Source organism: Sinohyriopsis cumingii, chromosome 6 (assembly GCF_028554795.1).
Source record: "Sinohyriopsis cumingii isolate HCF-2022 chromosome 6, ASM2855479v2, whole genome shotgun sequence".
NCBI classification, from domain to species: Eukaryota; Metazoa; Mollusca; class Bivalvia; order Unionida; family Unionidae; genus Sinohyriopsis; species Sinohyriopsis cumingii.
The window spans coordinates 130,377,699-130,403,771 of NC_142966.1; the positions used below are offsets into that span (position 1 = coordinate 130,377,699).

Genomic DNA, 26,073 nt, shown 5'->3' on the forward strand with positions numbered 1-26,073 from the left:
ACCTACATATCTACATGTACTATTTAAATAATATTCTTTGTGACAACTTTAATTATTGGCATATGATTTTATGATGCAAAAGAGATCTGACAATTACATAAAATAGGGCATCTTCACTAGCCAAGTGTAGCTGATCCACTACATCAATCCATGGCATTTATAGCTAGCAAAATAATATCTACAGCATCACTATCTGATTGGATGCTCTGAAAGAACTTGAGCCAATCATATTTCCAGTTGCATTTACCTAAGGAAATAGGAATAATCAAAGTGGCCCTCCATGAAAATTTCTCCAATTTCAACATTTAACACAAAACTTAATTTTGATTCCATGAATGTGGATATCATGGAAAAATCAAGCCACATATCTGAACACCTAAATGGTCACATAATGAGCTCTCTCGTTAGCCAGATGATATTGTTTGTATGGGCAGTAAGTCTATTGGCAAGAAAATATTCATTCACAATGCTGTTTCAACTAGCTACCTATGCCTGAGGTCAGTGAAGTGGATCAACAACCCTTGCCTAGTGAAGATGGAGAAAGGGACCTAAGCACCAAAACATCTCTGTAAGAAACATGATTTATTATCATTTTAACAGAAATTTCTATCAGGAAAACAAAAACTGTTACCAATGGCAAGGTGAAATGATCCATGTTTCATTCACTCATAAATTTAATGGATTCTGAACACAAGAATTCATCAAAGAAAGAAATATACCATGAATACTACTAAATCCTTGAAAATTAAAAGAAAGAAAACATACTTGTGACAAATACAAAGCAGCCTATGATACTGGTATTATAAGCCAGTTGTATAGACATTATCCACAAGGTAGTGTCATGCCAAAATAGGTAAAATGGAAAGTATGCATGTACATTTGAATATATTCTCCTAGTACAGTATATACATTCTTACAGTCTAGCTGGCCATATCTTAATGTGTATATCTTTAAATAAATGTATAATGGAGTCTTATTTACACATTCATATGAAGTCTATGATCATCACATTTTCAACACTGAGTATATCAAAATTTTCTGTGAAATATAACTAAAATGGAACATACACATATCAAGTAATATACCATTTAAGAGTAATTTGCAAAATTAGTCTTTACAATATGCTGAACAGTGTATATTAGATATGGATTCAGGATTTGTTGTACATGGTTTGACTTGAAGACAGGAGTAGTTGATTTTACTTGAAATGACTCACTATCTCCACTTTAATTTTCTTAAGTGTACTACTTTACAAAAAAGGAGGTTTCACTAAACTTCCCAAAACCCTAAACTAGCTCACATTTCTACCCTTGCTAATAGGTTTTGTTGTGGGTTCATGGCTAACTGTTATCTACCATTAGCCATACTGGAAGATATGTCAAATCTTACAAAATTACAAACCCAGTATTAATCAATCCAATATACAAGAGAACAGATTCAATTTTTAAAAAAATAATATAATTATGCAAGAAGCAAATAATAATGTGTTACACGTATATTGCAGTTTGGTCTCAAATATTCCTCTCTTCAGAATTTCAATAATCTATTGTAAAATTGATGAAAATTTGATTCACTTGTAACTCAGCTTGCTTAAAGTAAAAAAAAACATCAACTACACAGACTACTGTGGCTTGTGATTCATAAGGGACCTGAAGAACACCACATGTTGCCTTTAATGGCCAGAGCCTAGCATCCTTCTAGTGAGATACCGATCTAATATATTTTGTCTATAGTACAAGTCACATGGGTCATGTAGGCATTCAACACCAACTATTTCAGTAATGGATGTCATTTTTTTGAATTTGATTCTACATACCTTTAAGTGGCAAGTATTCACTTCATTTGGATTCATACACCCAATTCCTTTGGAAGATCATTATTTAGATGCTATGAGAGGTGCATATGGCAAAATCAATGATAAAGCACAAAGACATTTTTGGGCAAAATGAACCTAAAGGTGTGATCAAGTGCAATCTGGATTGAATGTCACACGCGATAATGTCACAATTAAAGTTACGCATATTGATAAAGAAATTTGTACTAACCTTGACTGTGGCTATTCCACTCACCACACTCTTGTTTTGACCCTAGTTTAGTACAAGGCCACAACTACAAAAGTCCACAGTGATAATTTTCATCTTGAAGTTTCTTGGTGACAGTTAAAGTAAACAGCAATCAAAAATCATGACTGAATAGACTTTGGTTAAAGAAAATTAGTGTTACATTTTTAAAACAGTTTATATTTAATTTAAAATGAGTAAATGTGCATACATGACCCATGTGACTTGTACTATAATACAAAGTAAGCTATGTGCTTGCACAAATACTTTAATACCAAGTGGATGACATCAAAGCCAAGAGAAACACCATCTTGCATTCAGGTCTAAAAATGGCAGGTCAAGAAATATACACTTACATGGGTTCCATGGAATGCATCAATACCCCTGTGTACTGAGCTTGGTTGATATACTCTCAAAGTATTTAACATGCATAAAATGTTTACACCAAATCTTAAAAACATTGATGATGCTGATCATTACAAGTCTTGCCACTTGCCAAATCAGGTGAGAAAATAATATACAAAGATACAATGAGGCTATATTTACATTGTTTTTTAAACAAACAAAAAACAAAAACACTCACTAAATAACTAGTTGCATACTTCATAGCTTATGCCCACAAAGAGGAAGAATTCAAACTCCATTAATATTAACACTTTTATTTTCTTCCTTTTCACTTGCATTAATGAGGTATCCTTATTAAGGGATCAGTCTTTAAATAAAGCCTGTCCCATTGCTATAAATTACTTTTCTGAAACTCAGGGAAAATTTTTAATGTTATGCTGAACAATATCTTTCTGCAAAAGAAAACATAAAAAGGAAAACACGTTTCTATTAAAAATAACCGTATCATAATAAATGTCTTAATTTTTTACAACAGTGTTCCAGTTATATCTGCACTTAATGAAAAACTCCTCAGAAGTTCACACTAAACATTGATAAAAAAGCTAAATTCTCTTGTACTCTATGTTCTATGAATCACAGACCCTGAGCAACGATGACCAAAATCAATGGTCAATGAATAGTTCACAATGAAGATAAATATTTCCACTACAAACTGTAAATCAGAAGAATAACACAAAAGGGTTAACATTAGATACAAGATGTAGAAACACAATTCTTCAGTTCACATCTGCTCTGCAAACATGTTCTCTATGATTACAAACTTCATCGACCCAATGGCAGACCCGGCTCTGTACAGTTTGCAATTGGCCTTGAGTTGAGATGAATGGTACAAGGTAACTTTTAACAATACTTTATCTTGTTTAGCACCAATAACTGCATGTGCAGGTGAGACAGGAATCCTAGCGCTCCAAAAGTAGAATATTTATAAACACATTTGAATTGTACCAATGTTTTAATTAAATCTAGTGGCTATTATTTTAAGTTAATATATGCTTGCGTACAAGTCAGACACAACTTCAAACATTCATGTACAAGTCAGACACAACTTCAAACATTCATGTACAAGTCAGACTCAACTTCATTCATGTACAAGTCAGACAACTTCAAACATTCATGTACAAGTCAGACACAACTTCAAACATTCATGTACAAGTCAGACATAACTTAAACATTCGTGTACAAGTCAGACATAACTTAAACATTCGTGTACAAGTCAGACACTTCAAACATTCATGTACAAGTCAGACACAATTTCAAATAAGCATGTACAAGTCAGATAACTTCAAATAAGCATGTACAAGTCAGATACAACTTCAAATAAGCATGTACAAGTGAGACACAACTTCAAACATTCATGTACAAGTCAGACATATTTCGAAAAACAGAGACTGAAAAACATAAAATGCCAGCAGATATGTGTCTATGTCACTTTTTCGAGTGATCATTCATAAAAACTGCATAGAACAATCTGTCCATGCATAAAGTGACTGCAGATCTGGATTGATGATGTTTATGGTTGGTTTTGACTTTTATGTGAATATATGTCACATAAACATATAATCTGTAACAGAATCTAGATGCTGATGATGACAGTTACAAAAAAGGAAATCCCCTTCTGCCAGTTTTAATTCGCAATGGAAGCAGTTTTTATATGAGTAGCAGTCCTTATTTTACATTTCAACAAATGTTTTTGTTATAAATAACTTCAAATCAATAACGAAAAAACCTCGCATTTGTTGACTGTATATACTCACCTATAAGTCAAGACCAACTGCAAACTGCACAGACCTAGATCTACTGTTGCATAATGCACCAGCAGAACTGTGTCTGTGCAGTTTTTAGGAGTAGTCAGTAGAACAAACACAGACCCTGATCTGTTGGCGCATTATGCTAGGGCAGATCAGGATCTTTGTTGCTTGCAGTTTGCCTCGACTTATAATCAAGTATACTTGGTATATTTATTGCTGGCACTGCAGCAGGGAGGATTCATTAAGACTGCTATATGCATTAGAACTGACTGTAACAACAGAGGCATTACTAATGAATACTGAAACTGCATGTATGACATTGCATAACCCTGAGACATGCATTGAAAAATGAAATAATCAGTGAAAACATCTCATTGCTCAACTGCAAAAAAAACCACTAAGTAAGCGGTTAATTACTGCAGTTGATCTAGAAGTCAAGAACTTATATGATCAGACACGCCTTTGTTATTATTAATCTATGTCAAAAACTTTTATTATGCTCAGAGGAAACTGATTGTGAAATTTGCATACTGGCTCAATTTTAAGGAGGATTCGTTAATCACTACAAAACATGTTAGAGGCAGATTCGATTGAAAATGCTCAGTTGATGTATATATGTGCTACATAAAAGGATTAAACTTCCAGCACCTTTTCTACTCTTATTTCTCTTTGAGAGAAATTCTTACTACTATCACCCTCAACACAAAACAGCGGTCTTTTGAAGAGACTAATGATCCACTGGAGGAAAAGAATTTCTAGGAATTCAAGACAAGACCATTTCTTCCTTATAACTGTCTAATGATGAACCATCTCTTATAATCTTCAGTTATAAGATTTTCAAATTAGCTACTGTGGTACACTTACTGGATTTCAGCTTGGCACCATTTTCACTTAGGAAACACTAGATATCATTAGAAGTCTCTGGTGATGACCCAATGTCATAATGATCATAGGGAAGAGTGATGACAAGATTTTCAAGACAGTCTTCGTGGCAGTCATATTGGTTCTATTTTCATTTAGGATCAAATAGGTATCATAATAAATCTATTGGTGCAAACCCCATGCTGATATAGCCATCCATTTGGGAAGGAGTACAGATAACAATATTTTCAAGATATGACTTTCCAAAGGAGTAGAATTAACAAGATTTTCAAGACAGCTGCTGTGTTAGCCACACTGGACATCAGAACGGCACCTTTTTCATTTAGTACTAAGTACACATCAAAAAAGTGTGTGTGATTTGGATTTTTAACGTAGCTTTAACAATTTTTCAGTCATATCGCTACGATGTCTGCAGTGTAGCAGTTTATAGTGATGTCTAGCACTGGGGCATCATGTTGCAGACATGTAGCATGATGTCCCACATTATCCTGACACCAGGTCGACCAGTCCTAACACTAACCTCTTAATGCTGAGCGCCAAGCGAGGCAGCTGTTAGTATCATTTTTGTAAGTCTTTGGTATAACTCGGTTGGGGATCGAACCCACGACCTCCCGCATTCGAGACGGACACTCTAACCACTAGGCTACCGGAGTGGTCCAAATCAAAAGAAGTTCTTTAGCTAAAACATCATGTTCATCAGACCATCCGGTCAGATGGAGTATCAATAACAAGATTTTCAAGATGGCCACAGTGTGGCAGCCATATTTGATTTCACATTGTCACAATGTTCATTTAAGACTAAACAGACATCATAGGAAGTCTTTTGGTGTCAATCCGATGTCAATATAACTTTGTTCCAGATGAATTATGATAAGGTTTTCAAGATGGTTGGTGTGATGCCCATACTGGACTTCAGATTGGCACCATTTTTATATAGAACTAATTAGACATAAGAAGTCCTTTAGCGAAAACTCCAAGTTGTTATGACCATCCAATCAGAAGGAGTAGTGATAAAAAGATATTCACAATAGTGGCCATATTGGACATTAGAGTAGCACATTATCATTTAGGACCAATCAGACATAATCACAAGTCTTTCAGTGCAAACACTATACTGATATGACCTTTCGTTCAGGAGTAGTAACAATAAAAAGATTTTCAAGATGGCTACAGTAGTGGGCATACTGCATGTCAGATAGCAACATCTCCAGCGAAACATCAAAAGAAGTCTTTTAGAGAAAGGTCCTTGCTGATACGCTATCCGTTAAGCAGGAGTAGTGATAAGATTTTCAAAATGGATGTGCAAGCAGCACCATATTCACCAAGGACAAATGAAAGCATGCCATGAAAGTGTATGCAAAGTTTCATAGCAATCCTCCAGGTAGTTTAGGAGGAGTAGTGCTAATAAACTTGTGCTTTCGGCCAAACAGACGTTGGATGACAGATGATGGTGATGGGCAATAGACCATCCCCAATGATCTTCAGGTATATGATCAGTAGAGACATATAAAAAAATGTCTGCACATTGGTACCCTCTGATACTTGGTAATAACGGTAATAAGATATGCATCAGTACTACTTTGGTAGAAAGATTTTAATATACAAACAGAATCTGCAAAAAATAGCCACTTATGCAATATTCAGAATTTCTTTTGCAACATGAGTCAACAACTTGGTCAATGTAGTTTAGTAAAATTCACAGTACATAACCTCAAGGTTCAACCCAAGAAACTTGCCCCATAAAAGAATTCCATTATGAAAATATAGTTTTTCCGTTGAGATATCCATTAACAAAACTGTAAAGTGCTCAAGAATAAAGAATACTGCACATCCAATGACGTCATATAGAAATATTAGCTCCACCATAACATCAAGCATATGAATAGGAATTTCGCAGAACACAGCGTCCAACCTGAAGCTCATGCCATTATGTATTGAAAACTGTTTAAATCAGAGCTAACTGCAAGCAACACTGATCTAGATCCTCCAATGCATAATGTCTCAGCAGGCCTATGTTGTTCTTCTAATCTTTACTCCAAACAGCACAGATACAAATTTGCCAGAACGTTATCCATTGACAGATCAGAGTATTATGTTTGATCCAGCTCATGTACAAGTAAATACAGTAAGTCTTTTGTATCAGATTTGCACACAACTTGAACACAGAAATCTGAACACTGATATTGGTGTTGCTACAATAGAACTGACGTGTTTCTCACCTCAACATACATCAGGTGAGACTGAAATTATATTTTTTTTAAATATCATCTATGTCATGATTCAAGTGAAATAACTTCTTTTGTCTCACCTGTACCTATTTCTTCAACTATCACATATTCAGATTTTTTTTCCATAAAAGTCTCTCCATTGTTCACATTCAGACTTTCTGGTTGTAAATCTTCCTGAGAAACTGGAAAATCTGTTTCACAAGGTAAATCCCCAGTAGAACTTCTCACCTCATCATCACTGTCCCGAGATTCAAAATTCATACCGGAAAGTGCAGAATTTTGCGTTTGAGATTTTGTCGGTTCCTGCAGCAATGTCATTCTCTGGAGTCGTGCATCATCCCAATAACCAGAAGCCAGAACGAACATTTTTGATGTCTGTGTTGTGCATCTTTCTGTGTCACCTACAGTGGTATGGTCTTCACCACTTGTATGAGACAAGTTCACCTTAGGTGGACCAATGTCTAATAAATTAATGTTAACTGAACTGGAATTTAGTTCCGGATTGTCTATGTAAATTTCTGGGACAGAAGTCTTTTTAAGTTGTTGAGGTTTTATAACTTTATTTTTCTGCCCTAATTTGACTTCACTGAGAGATTTGGCATTTCTCTGTGAACTTGATGTTTTACCAGAAAGGTCAACATGTGTCTGCACACTGGCCAGTGAGCCCAAATTTAAAAAAGTTCCCTTGGAGGTGACTGGCTGGATATAATTTGAGGACGGAATCACAATGACCTCAGGTTTTAGAGGTGATGTGAACTGAGTGCTGGCCACTGAACACTTTTCCACACTTTTTAAAAAATTTTTCAGGATAAGAGCTGGTACACCATTTCTTGTGAAGGAGTCTGGAATAAAAATGTTGCTAACTATAATTAGACACACTAAAATGATTCAAGAAGTTACACATTATCTACTGGCAATGATAAAAATACAGTGGAACATGTCTTATGTATATTTGATTTAATTATATCTTATCTAATATATATTTATTTCAGTTTAATTGTTTGTTTGTCAGTTTTAATTTTTTTAAAATTATTTTTCATTATATGCTATTGTAATGTAAATTTATTCACTGGAGATACCTTTTTCCAGAAAACAGTTACTGTTTTAGTAAACACCAGGTGCTGACCTAGATCCTGACCTTGATTCAAAATTAGTAGCAACCATGTAAATGAGTTTTTTTTTTACATTTTAAAATGATTGGTTGTTGTCAAGGTCATGATGGGACTACGTGTTTAAGATGTAAAAAAATTTTTAAAATGTATTTTTTAGAGTAAAATGATTGGTTTACATCAGGGCCACACTGGGTGTACATGATCTTTGACAAGTACATAATTTGACAAAGTTCTGGAACATGGTCACGTGACCCCCTTTTTGCATTTTAGAATAGGATATAACCTTTGTTTTGGAGAGATATTCTCAGTGTTAGTTGGGCAGTTACACTGGAAGCTGTGTGCTGGGCTGTTTGGAGTTATTTCAAATTACTTGGATTCAAAAGGATTAATTCTTTTTTTCCCCCTGGAAAATATGTGCTCATATATGAAATTCCTGAACAAAGACAGTTCTTATAAAAATTTATTCAGATTTCCAAAACTGGAGTGACATTTCTTGTTTCTACAAGGAACTGTAGACTTCAACACTACAGATTATGGCATATGTCGTCTTCCATCTTGGATTCTTCATCCGGACTCAAATTTGAAATCATTAGAACATTTTGTTATTAGGAATTCTAAAATTTTATTCATGGATTATTCTTGGATTATTTTTGGATTTGATTCTATAAAACTGTAAGTTCATATGTTTTCATTTTTACAGAATTTTTCCATGGAAATAAATTATTATTGTATTTTTCAAAACTTGTTGTTTTCCCTTTCTTGTGTTACTGTTTATTTGAGCCTAAACAAGTAACATAAGACATGTTCCTACCAAATTCTAGTAAATTCTGTTCGACATTAAAAACAAATTATCTTAAAAATACATAAATACATAAATAAATAAATAAATAAATAAATAAATAAATATTGTTTTTACAGTGGACACTTAATCAGCACATCATCAAATCATTAGGATTAACCATCTCTCTCTTTCGTGTACAGGCAACTCTTTGCTTGAGACAAACAAATTATCAAGAACAAACCCCTGCCCTCTCCCAAAGAAGAAATCCAATAAATCGGCATAAGACCACAATTATTTTACAACCAGAGGTGGGGGAATAAAAAATAATAGTACAAAATATTCGAAGATGAACCCATGGTCAAGTAAATAGATTCTATCTACTTCTATCTACTTAGAGCTGAAAATAAATTATTTACTTTTATTTTGACATCCTGCATTTCATTTCCTACTCACAAAACTGCATATTAAAATCTGCTGCAAGTGTTAAGTGTATTTTATTTATATTGTGTACTGCATAACTGTTGTCCATGACTGAGGGTTGTGAAAATGGAGTTACTGCCTACCTGACTTCTGTCATGAAAAAGGAGTTGTTGCCTACCTGTCTTCTGTCATGTTTTTAAGATATTTACTAAAGTTCAAGGCCTAACCTTGCTAACACATTTAGAATGTTCTGGGAGTGAACTTATTTTTTAATTTGATTTTAATTTTCCATAAGAAATGACATGCATCAAGGGAATTCCAAAATGGCCTATTGCATTGTAGGTCAAGTGGATATTTGTCTATCAGCTGATTTGGTAATACAAATTCATTCTTGATTTATGATAGTCTTTGGAATCATTTACAGTGGTGTTCAGATATAAATCAAGAAGAAATAAAATTATTCATTGCAATTACAAAGTGCTCATAGACTTTTTGGACTAAAACTCTACTTAGGGATTATTGAGAATTCATCCAAATATATTGCAGGCCATATCACTGTGTGTGGTAAATCGGAACATTCAAGACTTGGAATTCATTTGGAATATTTTATAGTTCTGAACTTGTGAAAGGACATTTAGGATCATTTGGGATTTAATTCACAAAACTGTTCCTCTTAAATTTGTACTTTTGTGTGTGTGTACGTTTTGGATTTTTAACGAACTTTAACACTTTGTCAGTCATATTGCTATGATGTCTGCACTGTGACAGTTTATAGTGATTTCTAGCACGGGGGCATCATGCCACAGACATGTAGCATGATGTACCCCCCTGACACATTATTCTGACACTAGGTCCACCAGTCCTAACACTAACCTTTTGATGCTAAGCGCCAAGCGAGGTAGCTGCTAGTACCATTTTTATAAGTCTTTGGTATGACTTGGTCGGGGTGGGAACCCGCAACCTCCCACATCCGAGGGAGACACTCTAACCACAAATTTTACTTTGTAAATTAGAGAAATAAATTATGTATTTAAGACCTAGAGTCGTAACAACAAAGCTATGTTATTAGGTGCAGACCAGAGCATTTCCTTGTTTAGCAGCAAGAGAAAAAAATGAGACACTTGTTCTTCATGGTAATCTAATGCAGACATTTTTATTTTTTTAATATACAAATATTAAGTCCTATGGGAAATTAATTAGTGGTCCAATCCCCATCTCAAGGAAAAACTATGAAGATCAATCTTAGTTTGCTGACTATCAACTTGTTCACTGGAACACAACTAAAAACACTAACTGTGTTTATAGGTTTAATGAGATGCAAACATTGCATGCAAAGACATTTGACGTGTCCTCAAGATCAATCAGTCTGGTTTTCAAAACTCCTTCACAAAGTGGTCAGATCTGTATGATTTCTACTCGGAAGCAATTTCAAGATGACCACAAGGATGAGGTTGAGAAAATATTTATAATTAGCTATATATTGCTACAAAGTTTAAGTGAAAACCCCAAGTTTTAAAGCTTTTCAGGATGACTGTCAAGATAGCTTATTATGGAAGTCAGACTGGCATTAATACATTGCAAGAAAGAAGCACTCTGGGGATATTTTCTTTCTGATTGTAGGCATAGTTATTGGTTCATGAAAATGAGATTTTACGAGATTTCAAATTTTGGGAAGTCACACTGGCATAAGTTTCATTTAGGATCAACTAGTGAAATGTTTTAATGACAAACAAATGTCAATATGTTCATCCCTTCAAGAGGAATAGTGATAACAAGATGGCTGCCACCAATTTTATTAGGGATCAACAATACATCACATTAAGTCCTTAACTGGAAACACTGTTTCTGTATGACCATCTCTCTTTTAGAAGTAGCTATGACAAAACTTTCAAGATGGTTATAACTGGATCCATATTGGAGAGCTGATCAGATTTATTTTCATTTAAGACCAACTACATATAATAGCAAGTATTTCAGTGAAAAGCCCCATGTCGATATGAACATCCATTCATGGACTTGCAGTAAGTTAGATAGCACCATTTTCATTTAGGACCAACTAGGTACCATCTTTTGGTGAAAACTCTTGTCAATATGACTATCCATTCAACAGAAGTAACAAACCAAGATTTTAAGAATGGCAAATGTAGCAACGGTATTGGAAGTCAAATAGGTACGATTTTCATTTAAAACCAAGTAGACAGTATCTCTTAGTGTAAACCCATGTCAACAAACAGATTCAATCAGGAAGTGGAGTAGTAACAACATTTTAAAGATGACCTTGATGTGGGCGATATTGAAGATAGACTGGCACCATTATTATTTTAGGCCCAACCAGACAGCATAAAATCTTTAGTTAAAACCTTGCTGATGACCATCATTCAGTCCAAGAGGGACCATTTTCATTTAAGACCAATCAGACCTTGAAATGAATTTAGGTGTGAAGTTTCTTGGCAATCTTCTGAGTAGTTAAAGGAGGTATGAATTTATTGCTACCTGACAGAAAACATACCATCAGATAAGCTCTTCTGGTCTATAACCAGTGGAGCTGAAAAAATGGTCACCCATCCTGGATCAGTGTTTTTTTTGTTGCTCTCCAGTTTCCTCCACCTCAATATCCAACCTCCTCCTACCAATATTTGAGTTGTACAGAGTACTGCAAATAATGGATCTCTCAAGAGTTGGATGTATTAGTTAAAATAAATTGAATGTTTCACATTTTAAAAATACAGTGGAAGTAGATTATGTGTCATTATTCAGATCAGCGTTAATGTACCTGTGATGGCTTTTAGCTGTTCCTTGAGACTGGCATGCTTTGCTTTTTCTGTTTCATAAGATGTCTCCATCAGTTCAGCCCTTTTCTCCTGCTCCTTGATAGTGTGCAAGGCCTGTTTGATAAATGACAGGTAGAAAGATATTATATTTGTCTGATGGCATGACAATAATTAAGTGCAAGCTCATCCCAAACTTTTTAAAACTGCCTTTGCAAATAAATGGGGAATATGGCATTTGCTGTGTTCTGTCTTCAGGTTATTACAAGTTTCAGACAGTCACTGCACAATACTGGATGCATGCAATATTGTTTTCAAATGCTTTACAAATTATTTTTTTTTAAATGCTCTTAACCCACTACATACTTAACATCTGTTTTCACTACAAACCTTGTCAAGGTCTTCTACTATATCAATCTCACTTTCTAATTTTTTACAAGTTAGTGGATCAGTCACAAGATTTTATCATTTGAGAAATATGGCATTTTTAAGAACTAATGTTTTATTCTTTCATTATAATACTTTAGTTATCTTTAGGGTGTGGTCAGTATATCTGGTTGAGATATAACCTGGGAAAGACCACAGAAGAACCACATACCCAATGGAAGCTTTCTCACACACCGACTGTTAGCAGAGCCCTCTACTCAAACCCACGCAAAATGGTAAGCACCTTAAACCACATGGCCACCAGGGTATCCAGTTACCATTTGGAGAAACGAATGACTACAAATATGTGTATGTGTGTGTATGTGATTCTGATTTTTAGCACAGCTTTAACAATTTTTTAGTCATATTGCTATGATGTCTGCAGAGTGGCAGTTTATAGTGATGTCTAGCAATGAGGCATTATGTTGCAGACATGTAGCATGATGTCCCACCCAGTCACATTATCCTGACACCAGGCCGAACAATCCTAACACTAATCTCTTAATGCTGAGTGCCTAGCATGGCAGCTGTTGGTACCATTTTTACAAGTCTTTGGTATGACTCGGCTGGGGTTCAAACCCTACAAATATGTAAACACTAAATAAAAGGATTATTTCAAACGCAATCTGAATCCTTGAGATCCGAGTCTGTGTGACACAAGTTTAAATCTGACATAAGGGCAAAGTTTCCTTAAGTCATTCTTCATATTATATCAGTCCAGTTTCTCATGGTCACATGACAATTAAAAAGCATGTGTATTCATGTGTACACTTTGTAGCTAAATATGGTGCTACATTTCATATTAAGCTAACAAGTTTTGTTTGTTTGCTGGGTACAAAAATAGCAGTTCACAAAATGTGCACACAAACCAAACAAGGGAGATAACTACCACAAGGTTTAATCATTTACATATATTTGAGCTGCCTCTCTTAATATATATACTGTTGAATGAAAGACTACTGGCCTCATGCAATGTTACTTTTTAGTAGGTCTACACAGTCTGTTACTATTATTAGTACTATAAACTATATACTGTAAGAAAAAACAGATATCATGCGATAGCAGTGTTTCAAACAGATTTTTTTAAAGTGTCACCATAATGGGTCAACCACATAATACAATGGAATATCTTGAACAGTTTATTTTACATGTTATTTGTATAAAAACCATGGTAAATAGCCAATACAATTCTCCTCTCTAAAACCTCTGACCATACTCTAACAAAACAGAAGTCAAAGTCTGCAATGTTATGTCTTTCAAATATTATAGACAACAGTCTTTGCAAAGTTTCATTTTCAAGTGATTTCTTGAGGGTTCCTCATTTTTATGCATTTGTAGAATCCGATTCTTTGACACAAGTTTAACTTCCTGTTTGACTTCAATCTGTTTTTGTGGGTTAACCAGCTTGTTCACTGGAGTCATCATGTACATGGTAATTGTTACTGCTTTCATGATACTGAGGTCAAGAAATAAGTTACCTTCTACCTCTCAGCAAAACTTTGGCAAGTTAATAAATAATAAAAAGCTCCACATATGTAACTGGAAGCACCCTGTTATGAGATTTACTGAGACTAATTTTTTCTTTTCTTGAATTTACTGCACATTGTTCCAATGAGACTACTGCAAGCCGGTTCAAGATTATCCTATTCTTAACCTTTCAAACAAGAAATATTGGATGTACCACACATACAACTATTTCCTGGCAATCCTGAGCTTTAAACCTACTCCTTTGTTAGGTTTGGTGTATATTCTATGCTGAAACACTGCCAAAGACAATGAGGAATCAAAACCCTTCCAAGTGCCCTTCCACCCTTCCTGTTCATGCTCTTACCTGTGACAGCACTAACTGTTTTGGCACGCCACAAGGATACAAGCTCTTGTCTTGTATTAGAATGTCTCGCAATTCTGAGAAACATGTTGTCATCTCTGAGCGTCTACTCTTCTCTCTATGTCGGTGAATCTGTCTGTCCTTTTCCTCACGTTTATACTGATGGTCCGACTTGACCAGTACAACTTCCTGTCAAAAAAAGAAAATATTCCCTTAACTCATTCGGCCCTGGAGGTTTTTGTTGTTTTCGCCTGAAATGCGAGTAGGAAAGACATTTTGGGGGCTATTTCTGAATACATCGTAATACATCAAGAGATTTTCCATTTGACTAATGCCTAGTTGTATCAGAAATATTGTTTTCCATTGGTTATTTTGCTTGCGCATGAGCAGAAAGGCAAAAGTTGGAGCTATTATTTTTTTTTTTTGCTTAATGGACCCATCATTTTTGTATGGAGCCCAATCTTTATTCCAAATGCCCACTGCATCCTAATTTTTGCAATGGTTCACCCGTGTGCAGTTCAGACGAGTCTGCCTTAGATCTGAGGCCAAAAAGTCTGAAATCCGGACATAAAATTGGATTTAGACCACGAGTAAATTTTGGGTGAAAAAAAAAACGGGTCCAAAAAATTAGGCTTTTCCCTCTGTATTTTGTAATGCAACTACAGCATTCAAATTATTTGGTATCATTGTAGAACTATATCTGTCTGCTTTTTTTGCAAGACCAACCACTTTGGTGTATCTTAAATGACCTTGATGTTATAGACCTCGGAAGTAGGGTACAGCCTTGTCACGCCTACAGGCGGGATTGGGGCTGAATGAGTTAAAGAAAAAGCAAAAATTTTCCAGAGATTAAAGACCAATGTTAACAAGAAGTCTTCAGCAAAATAGCATTGCCACAAGGTTCTGCTCACATATCATGACCCCTCAAGTACCCCTCCCTACTCCCACCAAGTTCTGCAACACATCTAAAACTGCTGAGCGTAATTAAAGACCATCTATAATCATATATAAAGTTTCAAGTCTGTACCTAAGATGGTTTAGGAAAAGTTGCTTGATACTTTACTTTGGTTGTTTTTACATTATATATTAATAAATTTGAAACTATATCATCTTGTTCATTTTTTCTAAATATATTCGTACTCCTTGACAGTAATCTTTGGAAAAAACAAAAGAAAAATCCACAAAATACATTAAGCATCTTAGAGCTTATGTGTAGTTTGGTTAAAAAAGTTGAAAATTTCTCTGTCATTCAAATTTGTGTTCTATCAAGAATTATTAATATAGATAAGATTCCATGATGAAAAGGGATGGGCTGATTTTTATTAGCTTTTAGCTATTTAGCTGGGGGGAGGGGAAACAAACTAATTTTAATAATATAAACCTGCCTGTTGCTGTCAAATAGCTTACCTTTCTGGGATGGTATTTACTCTTATCCGCATAAGAAAAATTCCATCTTCCCATTTGATGGAAAGTTCTTGAAAGTATGTCACCCAAGTCATAGGTCAGTACACAGTAGCCATCATCCTTTCCATGGACACAGACTACTTGTGGGACATCAGAGTGGGGTAGGAGAAGAGAATCTGGCAATAGTGACTGGCAAATATTACATCATTAAAATTAGTGTACATCCCACTACATTTTAATATCAGTAATACAACACATGTCACCAATGTGCAGATGAATTTGATACTGCAATAAGAGACTGATGCCCTTAAAACAAGGTATAAACAATGATCCCTGTTCATGCCATTTTTTGTGTAGGAATCTCCAATACTGCTTGGGTTACTTTTTTTGCCACAACTATGGGCCGTAAAGATAATAATGTGTGACTGCCAAAATGAGAATTTCATAACATCCACTAGTGATGAATGAATTTAATAAGTTAATGTGGTAACAGTGGCTCAAACCTCCTGAATGAATGGTCCATCTCAGTATGGGGCTGATAAGCCTTTTTTGATTGTTGGAACAATCCAACTAGAAATAGTGGATGCCAAAATATCAGCAGAGCCCACTAAGGAAAGGAGCAGATGTTTCCTACCCTTCCTTCTCCCTCCAGAAGTGACTAAACAGATTCGTAAAGCCCTAACTGGACATATGAATTTATGTGATCATCTGCAGTAGTATAGATACAGCTTAGGCTGGGGACTTTAGTTGGTACCAAAGCAAGCCGGATTTCTTGCTAAAATATCTGGTTAGCAAAGGAAAGAAAACAACTCCCAATTGCCACTGAACCAAAAACATCTTCTAAAGACAGGACAAGAAGCGCACTCACTGTCTCACAGATGCCAAAGAAAGCAAGAAAACAGTCTTATGAGTAAGGTTCTCATAAGAAGCTTTACCCAAGGTCAAAAAGATTGCTAAACCAAAATCACTGAGCCCATACAGGTGATATGAAAATAAGCTGATCACTTAGGATTTTCAAGAATGATTAGAAGGTGTACATGAACAGGCGATTCCATTTCAGGCTAAAAACATTCTCTGCCCAGGCCTCAGTTCCTGCACTGGAGAAATGTAAAAGTGGAGGCTGTTGTTTAGTCTTGTTGCAATCAATTGGAACTAGGGTCATTCCACTCTGCTACAGACCGGTGCAAAGACAACTATATGAGGACTAACTCGTTTCTCCTGGGCAGAAAGATTGCCAAAATATTATACTTGCTGGGTAATCCTTTCCGAGGTTGCCTAGTGAAGGAGGTTTCAAGCTGTCCTCCAAATCTGAAGGCTTGGGACACAAATCCTGGAGTCGAAGATGGTAAACAAAGATTACTACCATATCAAACCACTTACCTCTTTTCCTCATTTGCTGGGGAGCCCAGGTGGCAGATTGGTCTAAGGTGTTTGTCTCTACAGATCATTCTTACCTCAGGCTGCAGGAGTTCGAGTCTTTGCTTGACCAATATGTGAGAAAGTTGGGGGAACCTTGTCCAGGAACTCTTCACACTATGAAGGGACTGACTCTAGTGGTAGACCTGGCAGGAGAATTAGAACACTACTTGTTGCCAGCCTCTTTGTCTCCATTTTATGTTAAATCACGATCCACAACATCCATCCTGCTTTGAGGTCAAGGCCCCATGTCCATGGCAGCATAAATGGGAAGGACAATTCACCTCCCTGAAATGGATGTCTCCATAACCTGTAGGAATTAAATAGGGTATATAGAGAAGAGAGGGATGCTGATCTGATCCCATTTCAAGTCTGGCAAATATATATGGAGTCCTAGTCACCAATGATTTTCTTTGGTAGTCTGGTGGGGTGGGTGTGTATGTGTGTTTTGACCCAATCCCTGTCCTCATACCAAAACGGCTTTTAATGTCTGGTGCCCAGTGAAGGTTGAATGTTGCCCAGTGCCTCTTGACCAGTGATTGACCAGTGACTGGTGACCAGTCAAGGAAATCTGATCTGCAGGATCCCTTTTTTATCTTAGAGAGCTAGATCATAGCTCTTCTCTTTCATGATCGCTCGATCCACCTTTTTCCATCATTGGGCGCAGGTCACGTCTCATGGCTTGCTTTCTATAATCATGAGGGTTCTGGCTTGGTGAAGGTGCCATGCTCCCTTTCTAACATATGTATTTCCTCTCTAGGTTGGGACCTCATGGATCTAATCCTAACAGGCACTGACAAAGCTGGATAAACTGCCATTGATATATACTCGCAGAGACTGATCTCATATGCTTCTCAGTTCAAGAATTGCCCTTCACCACCAAAGAGCTAATCTTCTTCAAAGATCCGAGCAACTCAGAAACAGATCCCAAGTTTTCATGAAATGAGGAGGAAGTCTCTTTTTCTCCTCCCCTTATAAGTCAATTTGCTTTCTTCTGCGAGGTCCCAGACAACAGGCAGAAAAATGGACACCCATCTGTCGATTGGCAATTAGTACAAGCAAGGTAGGTGGGTTGTGCATCGCACAAGTTTTTTTAATGCCCCTTTTGCCTACACTCGGTAAGATACTCCTGCATAAGAAATCTCTGAAAAGAAGGATGATGATTATAATACTTATGAAAGGTGTGAAACCTGAGGTCAAATGAAATGCAACACACACCCCCCCCCCTTGATATTGTATTAATGATAATGATGAATAGTGTGCGACCTGTGATCAACCACTATCAATATCAACAACAATTAACCTGAGCATTGTGAAATTATGAACACATATGATATATTTTAAAAAAACATGAAAGTGCTGGTCCAGCTCATTCTAGATTATAATTAATGGAATATCAGTTAGTAATGACAGAGAATATAGTGAAACCAGCCAAATGCAATGCAGTTACAATGTACACAATCCTGGTCAGTAACTTTTCAAGCTTTTCAACTGACCAGTTGGACAAATGACATAAATTACGCAAGAGGCAAGAACTTTTTATCAAAACAATAAGGCCTGTAATAAAGTCAATCAGATACTTATTCAGAGGTTTCTTCACTGCCACAGTCAGAGAGAAAATGGCAAGCTTAGTATTCATCCTTTTATAATCAATTCCATTTTTAACTGCTACACTTCTCTAACACAGCGACCTTACATTTAACCATAACTCCACCTAACACTTAATCCCTCTGAGCAGTTCAAATCATTCAAACTACTAGAAGCAAAGTAGCCCCATAAACATAACAAAAATAAAGTGACGGCTAGCCCCATAAACATAACGAAAAAAGTGTCGGCCATAATGTCCATGGAATGCCCTGTGGAGATTAACTGTTAAAATTCAGCTGCCCCAGTGAAAATGTATCTTAATTTGTTTTAAAAACATCCTTTTTATCAAGCCCACCTTTTAGTACCTATATAAAAGGAACACAAATTTTTTAACATTACCTTAATCTATAAAACTTTAATACTACAGTGTGAATGGAAGTACATGCACCTTTTGTTACAGATTGTTCACTCACACCTGTAGATATGGATACAGGTGTAAAAGGGATTAAGTGTCCATAGCAATGGTGAATCTCCACAACATCTAGTGGATTTTCCCCAAGCATAGTGGACATCCACTCAATCTAGTGGAATCCTGTCATGAATTTTATTGCAGTTGTAATTGATTTTATGTTGTTGTTGTTGAAGGGTTTAATGCCATTTTTCAGCACACGATAGGCTACACATGGCGGCCAGTATTAATGGCGGAGGAAGAACCCGGGAAAACCCCAGAAAGAACCACCAACCCACGAGAAGCTACTGGCAAGCTTTCTCACATACCCACATTGGCTGAATCAGAGACTTGAACGCATGCAGACAGAGGTGAGATGGCAGTGTTTCGTAATGGAGAGCGCTTTAGACCACTTGGCCACTCGGGGCCCCTTGATTTTATGGCATTCCTTAATGATTTTAATGCATTCACTCTGCAAGTCGACACACTAAAGAAACTGTTGAAACAACTACGCCCTAATTCCAACCATGACATTGATGTGTTCAGCCTGTGTATAAAAGAAGTACCAAAAAAACAGATATATGATTACAGAATTTCACTTGTATTAAATTAAAACTAAATGAACATATGAAAACTAGAGGCTGTTACTGTAATGTAAATGCACTCCTGTTTATTCTAGATATTCATTTCATAATGAAGTTTGCATAATAATAGCCATTTTCATTCAATTTGAAAAGATGATATGCAGTCCATTATTTCCACACAGGTTGAGTCCAAAAAATTATAATGCTATTTTTTTTATCTGGTCACACACACATACACAAGTAAATAAAAATATGTAGCAAACATAACACTAAAAAGCAGTTACAGAAATTGAGAAGACCCCACCCCTAGTTTTGGTCCCCAAGGATTCAACACCATTTGGGTGATCATGGACAAAAAAGTTTTTCAAAATGTTGGCTTATTTGCTAAACCCTGTCTAAATATGCATTTTGCACACATTATTTGCAGACAAAATGTTTTTTCTCTAGTCATGCTAACCTCTTTAAAAGGGTAATCGGGTTAAAATATAACTAGTTATTAAACTGATAATAAAACAATACTTACCTCACATTCAGGAACAGTTTTGCAGTATTTACCAAGTGAAATGAATGCATTGTACTGACTAAAAGAGCATGTGTACTCGGAGAATGCATTTGGTGCAGTTTGACTGACTTGATGTATTTTGAAAAGCGCTATGTATATTTCATTGCATGGAATATTTCCAGCAAACAGTTTAAAAGTAACTAATGGTATGAATCAAAACAAATAAGTCACGGCATTTCTTGGCATCATTTTATTAACTGAATAAAATGGTCAAAGCAGCCATGCTACATACTGCATCAATATCTGCTTCCTTTTCAGGCTAATACTTGTGTAATGTTGTTGTAGGGTTTAACACCATTGTTCAGCACACAATGGGCTATACATGGCAGCCAGTATTAATGGTGGAGGAAGAACCTGGGAAAACCCCGGAAAGAACCACTGACCCACGAGAAGCTACTGGCAATCTTTCTCACATACCCACATTGGCTGAATCCGAGACTCGAACCCACGCAGACATAGGTGAGATGGCAGTGATCCTTAACAGAGAGCGCTTTAGACCACTCGGGGCCCCTAATACTTGTGTGATATTTTTTTGATCATTTAAAAGATCTATCTCATTAAAATCACTTCATCATTAAACTTTTTATATTCTGCCAAGTACTTAACTATTCTGACTGGGTGCATTGCTCAGAAATTTATCTCTCAACATATCTGAACAAACAAATATGAATGCATTTTAGCAAAGAAGTCTCTAAATGTTAAAAGGCATTGTGTACAACTTAAAAAAGCATTCTGCACTGTCTACTGTAGCTTAGCTGATATGGGAAGTTCCACATGATGTAGTGGACACCTGTTATTACATGATTATATAACTGCAACTTTCTAATTGGGGCAACAAAACTTAATCTGTCCATTATGAGCCATAATGGGGACATCCACAATGACCAACATATCTGATCTGTGACAGACAACAGCATGGATGTATTAATTTTCACCATGAGAAGGTGGATTTTCTGTAATCCATGATGCATGTACTGTACACACAAACCAAAGTGATTACTATGTCAAGCTTCAGCCAAAGCAGGCTTGACAATGATGATGATGATACCTCTCTTCCACAGCTAATAATAATAATAATAATGATGATGACTAAAATGTCAAGATGTATATCAAACCTCCTTAAACTCCAAATCATCAAAGACAAGATTTTCAAGAGGTTGAAGCTGAGACTTTCTCTTCTTTTTGGATGAGTTCATCATCTGTTCTGTGGCTATCATCACAGACTCTGACGAGGCTGCAGTCAACTCCCCATCTGTCTGGGTGGTCATTAAAAGTGAGGTGGGTTCATGACCATCTACTGTTTCAATATCAACATCAGACTCCAAGTCCTGGAAAGAAAACCAAAACATTTACGTAGGAAAATTTTTTATTTAGTAAATATATATAGTACAGTATATAGTAAATATTTTAATATGAATGATTCAAGGACAATTTTCATCCATAGAAATTTTGGGTCCTACACAATATACACCACTTCACATTTTGACAAATAACTTCAATTAAGAATTGTAATATGTTTGTGAAATGCATTAAAACTTGCAGGGATATCTTTTTTTTAAATGTCCACACAGACTAATAATGGGCACCACTCGTATAAGAAATATTAAAAAAGTCATGCAAATTCCTAAGCCATCCCATTCACTACAATTTGCTTGGCTGGGATTTAAGAGAGCATACTGATGGGAAACAAAGTTAGGAGAAGAGGCATTTAGGGGCCACAACTAATTTAAATGATGTGGAATGCTGGGAACATAATTCATTATGGCCTCATCAAAATGCAATCAAATGAAATTTTTTGTAGAAATCCAACATTCTTTGTTAAAGTTATGCAACAGAAACCAAAGTCAGCAGGATGGGTAATAGGTGTCATAATTCTCATAAATGACAGTATGTACTGCTTCATTAAAAGACCTCATCGATAGAAAGATGCATGCCACATCTGGATAAAATGAAACAAATAAAATTGTGCTGTGGAGATGCAAGTCAACAGGGTTGAGAAATGTGGGCACAACTCCTGTAAATCATGTTGTGGAATGCTGGAAATTTTACTCACTTTACCTTTCATCAATATAAAAAACAAACATGCCAAATAGCTGAAATCAACAAACCATGGTTAAGTCATGCTGCGAAAAATAAACTCAAGTAGTTAGGCAATCTAGGGAAAGAACTGCAAAATGTTGTGGAATGTGTTAAATCAAACTCTTCAATACAAAGCTGCATGCCAAATCAGGCTGAAATTCATCAAAAACAAATTATGCTGTGAAAACTGGAGTCATATTGTTGAGCAATCAAGGGGCATAACTCCTTTAACTGCTATTCTGATGAAGAATAAAAAACCTGAACATATTAAGATTTCATCAATACAGAGTTGCATTCCCTATTCTGGTTTAAATCCAAAATCCTAGGTGAAGTTATGATGCAGAAATGAAAGTTAGGGGAATGGGCAATCATGGCCCATAACTGTTGTAAATGATAACCCAGTCAGGTGAAAAGTGAATTCTTTTAAATATAAAGCTGCATATCAAATTTTATCAAAATAGAACAATTCCCAGTAAAGTTATCTGCAGAAACAAAACTGTGGACCGATGGCCAGATATATGTATGGGTGGATTGATGGATGTGATTATTATCAGGCACTGTCAACTTCCTTAAACAGGGCCCATATGATAATAAAAAGAACTGTTGTTTTTATTATCAAGAACAAGATGTTCTCAGGTGTGACCAAGACAATAATAGAATTGGTATCTAAATATACCTAATACATGTATCTTTTCTATATAATTATTCTTATTATTATTCTCTTTCCCAGCCTTTTGCTGTTATTTCTGGTTCATCTTTTCTTCTGGGATTGGACCCCTTCCCCTGGTCTGAGATCTCCAAGATCTTGTGAATAATCTTCATATTCAGTGTAGTGTTGCTTTCATAGCAAGTTAGGCCTGAAAACTATTCCTAGCATCTTCATATTCTGTGTAGTGTTGTTTTCTACAGCAAGTTAGGCCTGAAAACTATTCCTAGCAACTTCATATTCTGTGTAGTGTTGCTTTCTACAGCAAGTTAGGCTTGAAAACTATTCCTAGCATCTTCATATTCTGTGTAGTGTTGCTTTCTACAACAAGTTAGGCTTGAAAACTATTCCTAGCATCTTCATATTCTGTGTAGTGTTGCTTTCTACAACAAGTTAGGCCTGAAAACTATTCCAAGCATCTTCATATTCTGTGTAGTGTTGCTTTCTACAACAAGTTAGGCTTGAAAACTATTCCTAGCATCTTCATATTCTGTGTAGTGTTGCTTTCTACAGCAATTTAGGCCTGAAAATTATTCATAGCATCTTCATATTCTGTGTAGTGTTGCTTTCTACAGCAAGTTAGGCCTGAAAACTATTCCTAGCATATTCAGACCATCTCCTAGCTTAACTGTAAGTATTGTTGTTTTTATAGTTATTTACTAAATTTTATAAATCACAGACTGATATACTGCAGACTATGAAAAATTAAAAATCTAAAACTATTTATATACATACAATGTTCATTTTTGCAATTTGTTTATCTCTACAAATTTAATATTCAATTCACCAAAAGTTTTGGAGCCAATATGACTTTTATTTTGTGAAATCTGAAATGGACATTGTATGGCCCAGATATGAATTATGCTAATAGTATAGATTACACTTATCGAACCACAAAATTATGTACTAACTGGACAGATACTCTTTATATACAGGTAAAAGTTATACAATAATGAAGAAAATGATTCAATAAAATGTCTTTTCTAAACAAGCAACATTTACTATAGGTTTCTGATGTCAGTTTTAATGTAGTTCCATTAGAATTCCATATAATACTGCATACAGCACAGATCTGGATCTGCCATTGCACAATGCACTGCCAGATCTGGATCAATGCAGTTTGTTAAGACTAATAAGTAGAACAAGACAGACCCTGATCATTATGTCATAGCAGGGTCTATGCTGTAAATGGATCTGACTCACATGCAAGTGTATATGGTATATTGCTTCCAATACAAATATTTCAAGTACCAAGAATGCAAAGGATGTGAAAAAACATGATGTTTTCCTTGTGAACCATGATTTGATTTGTGCGTGATTTGGCTTTTTAACGTAGCTTTAACAATTTTTTAGTCATATCACTATGATGTCTGCAGTGTGGCAGTTTAGAGTGATGCCTAGCACTGGGGCAGCATGCTGCAGACATGATGTAGCACGATGTCCCACCCAGTCACATTATACTGACATCAGGCCGACCAGCCCAAACACTAACCTCTTAATGCTGAGCGCCAAGCAAGGCAGCTGTAAGTACCATTTTTGTAAGTCTTTGGTATGACTCGGCCAGGGATCAAACCCATGACCTCCCACATCAGAGGTGGATGCTCTAACCACTAGGCCACTGGAGCAGTGGTCATGATTTGATGCATGTTTTAACGACCTTCTAAAGCTTCCAGAAAAAAATCTTGAATCTGATGATCACAATGTTGCCATTATCGCAGGCCTGCACAACGGATTTTTGCAATTCATAACCCAGGAAAAACACTCAAGTAACAAATTCTGCCAGCCTGTAAAACAGAAAAGGATTGATCTTGCTCATCAGGCTTTTGTAACTTAACAGCTAACCATTTCCCTAATCAGGCTTTTGTAACTTAAAAGCTAACCATTTCCCTAATCAGACTTCTGTAACATAACAGCTACCATTTCCCAAATCAGGCTTATTGTAACTTAATAGCTATCCATTTCCCTAATCAGGCTTTTGTAACTTAACAGCTACCCTTTCCCTAATCAGGCTTTTGTAACATAACAGCTACCCTTTCCCTAACCAGGCTTTTGTAACTTAATAGCTATCCATTTCCTTAATCAGGCTTATTGTAAGAACACAACCTCTGTAAACCATTTTTCAATATCTATGTCATGTTGATTTTACCTACTTTACTATATGATAGATATTCTTTCTAAAGCAAAAGGCATAATTAATACAGTCCATATTCAAAGTTAACCAAGATCTTTAGGAAGTCACTTACCAAGTTGTATTGTTATGACTCTACAGTTATATATGGTAATAGAAAGAAGCAAAACCAACAAATTTTGTAAAACTTGTCAAACAATTTAATTATCAAAGTTATAAAATGAAAATGTAAGAGGAACTTATAGTATTCTGAACTGAATCCAAAATAATCCTATAAAGTTCTATTAAAGTCTAAAAGAATCAAATGTTCTAAATGAATTTCCAATTCTCAATGCACTGGTCTGCCTACAGTCCTGATGGTACAGTATCAAAATGGCACTTTGTAGCTCCAATGAATAATCTAAACAAATATTTCCTCTCAAATAATATTCAAACAAAACATTAAAATTTGCCTGAAGTCTTGATGTTACAACAACACCACAAGAGACAGGAGTGACTTAA

At 35.8% G+C, this 26,073-nt stretch overlaps 1 protein-coding gene across 2 annotated transcripts in view; it reads right to left on the bottom strand.

Annotated features, from left to right (window-relative positions):
* Nucleotides 1–567: 567 nt before the first annotated feature.
* The window catches only part of LOC149797965 (uncharacterized), an 85,352-nt gene continuing 59,846 nt past the window's right edge, over nucleotides 568–26,073 (bottom strand). For both annotated transcript variants that reach the window (XM_089963048.1, XM_089963047.1), the window contains exons 9-12: nucleotides 21,775–21,987; nucleotides 14,662–14,847; nucleotides 12,410–12,521; nucleotides 568–8,165 (exon numbers count right to left, since the gene is read on the bottom strand). In XM_089963048.1, the coding sequence (XP_089819174.1) occupies nucleotides 7,369–8,165; nucleotides 12,410–12,521; nucleotides 14,662–14,847; nucleotides 21,775–21,987 (1,308 nt within the window). In that variant the 3' untranslated portion in view covers nucleotides 568–7,368. The remainder of the gene's footprint in view (nucleotides 8,166–12,409; nucleotides 12,522–14,661; nucleotides 14,848–21,774; nucleotides 21,988–26,073) is intronic.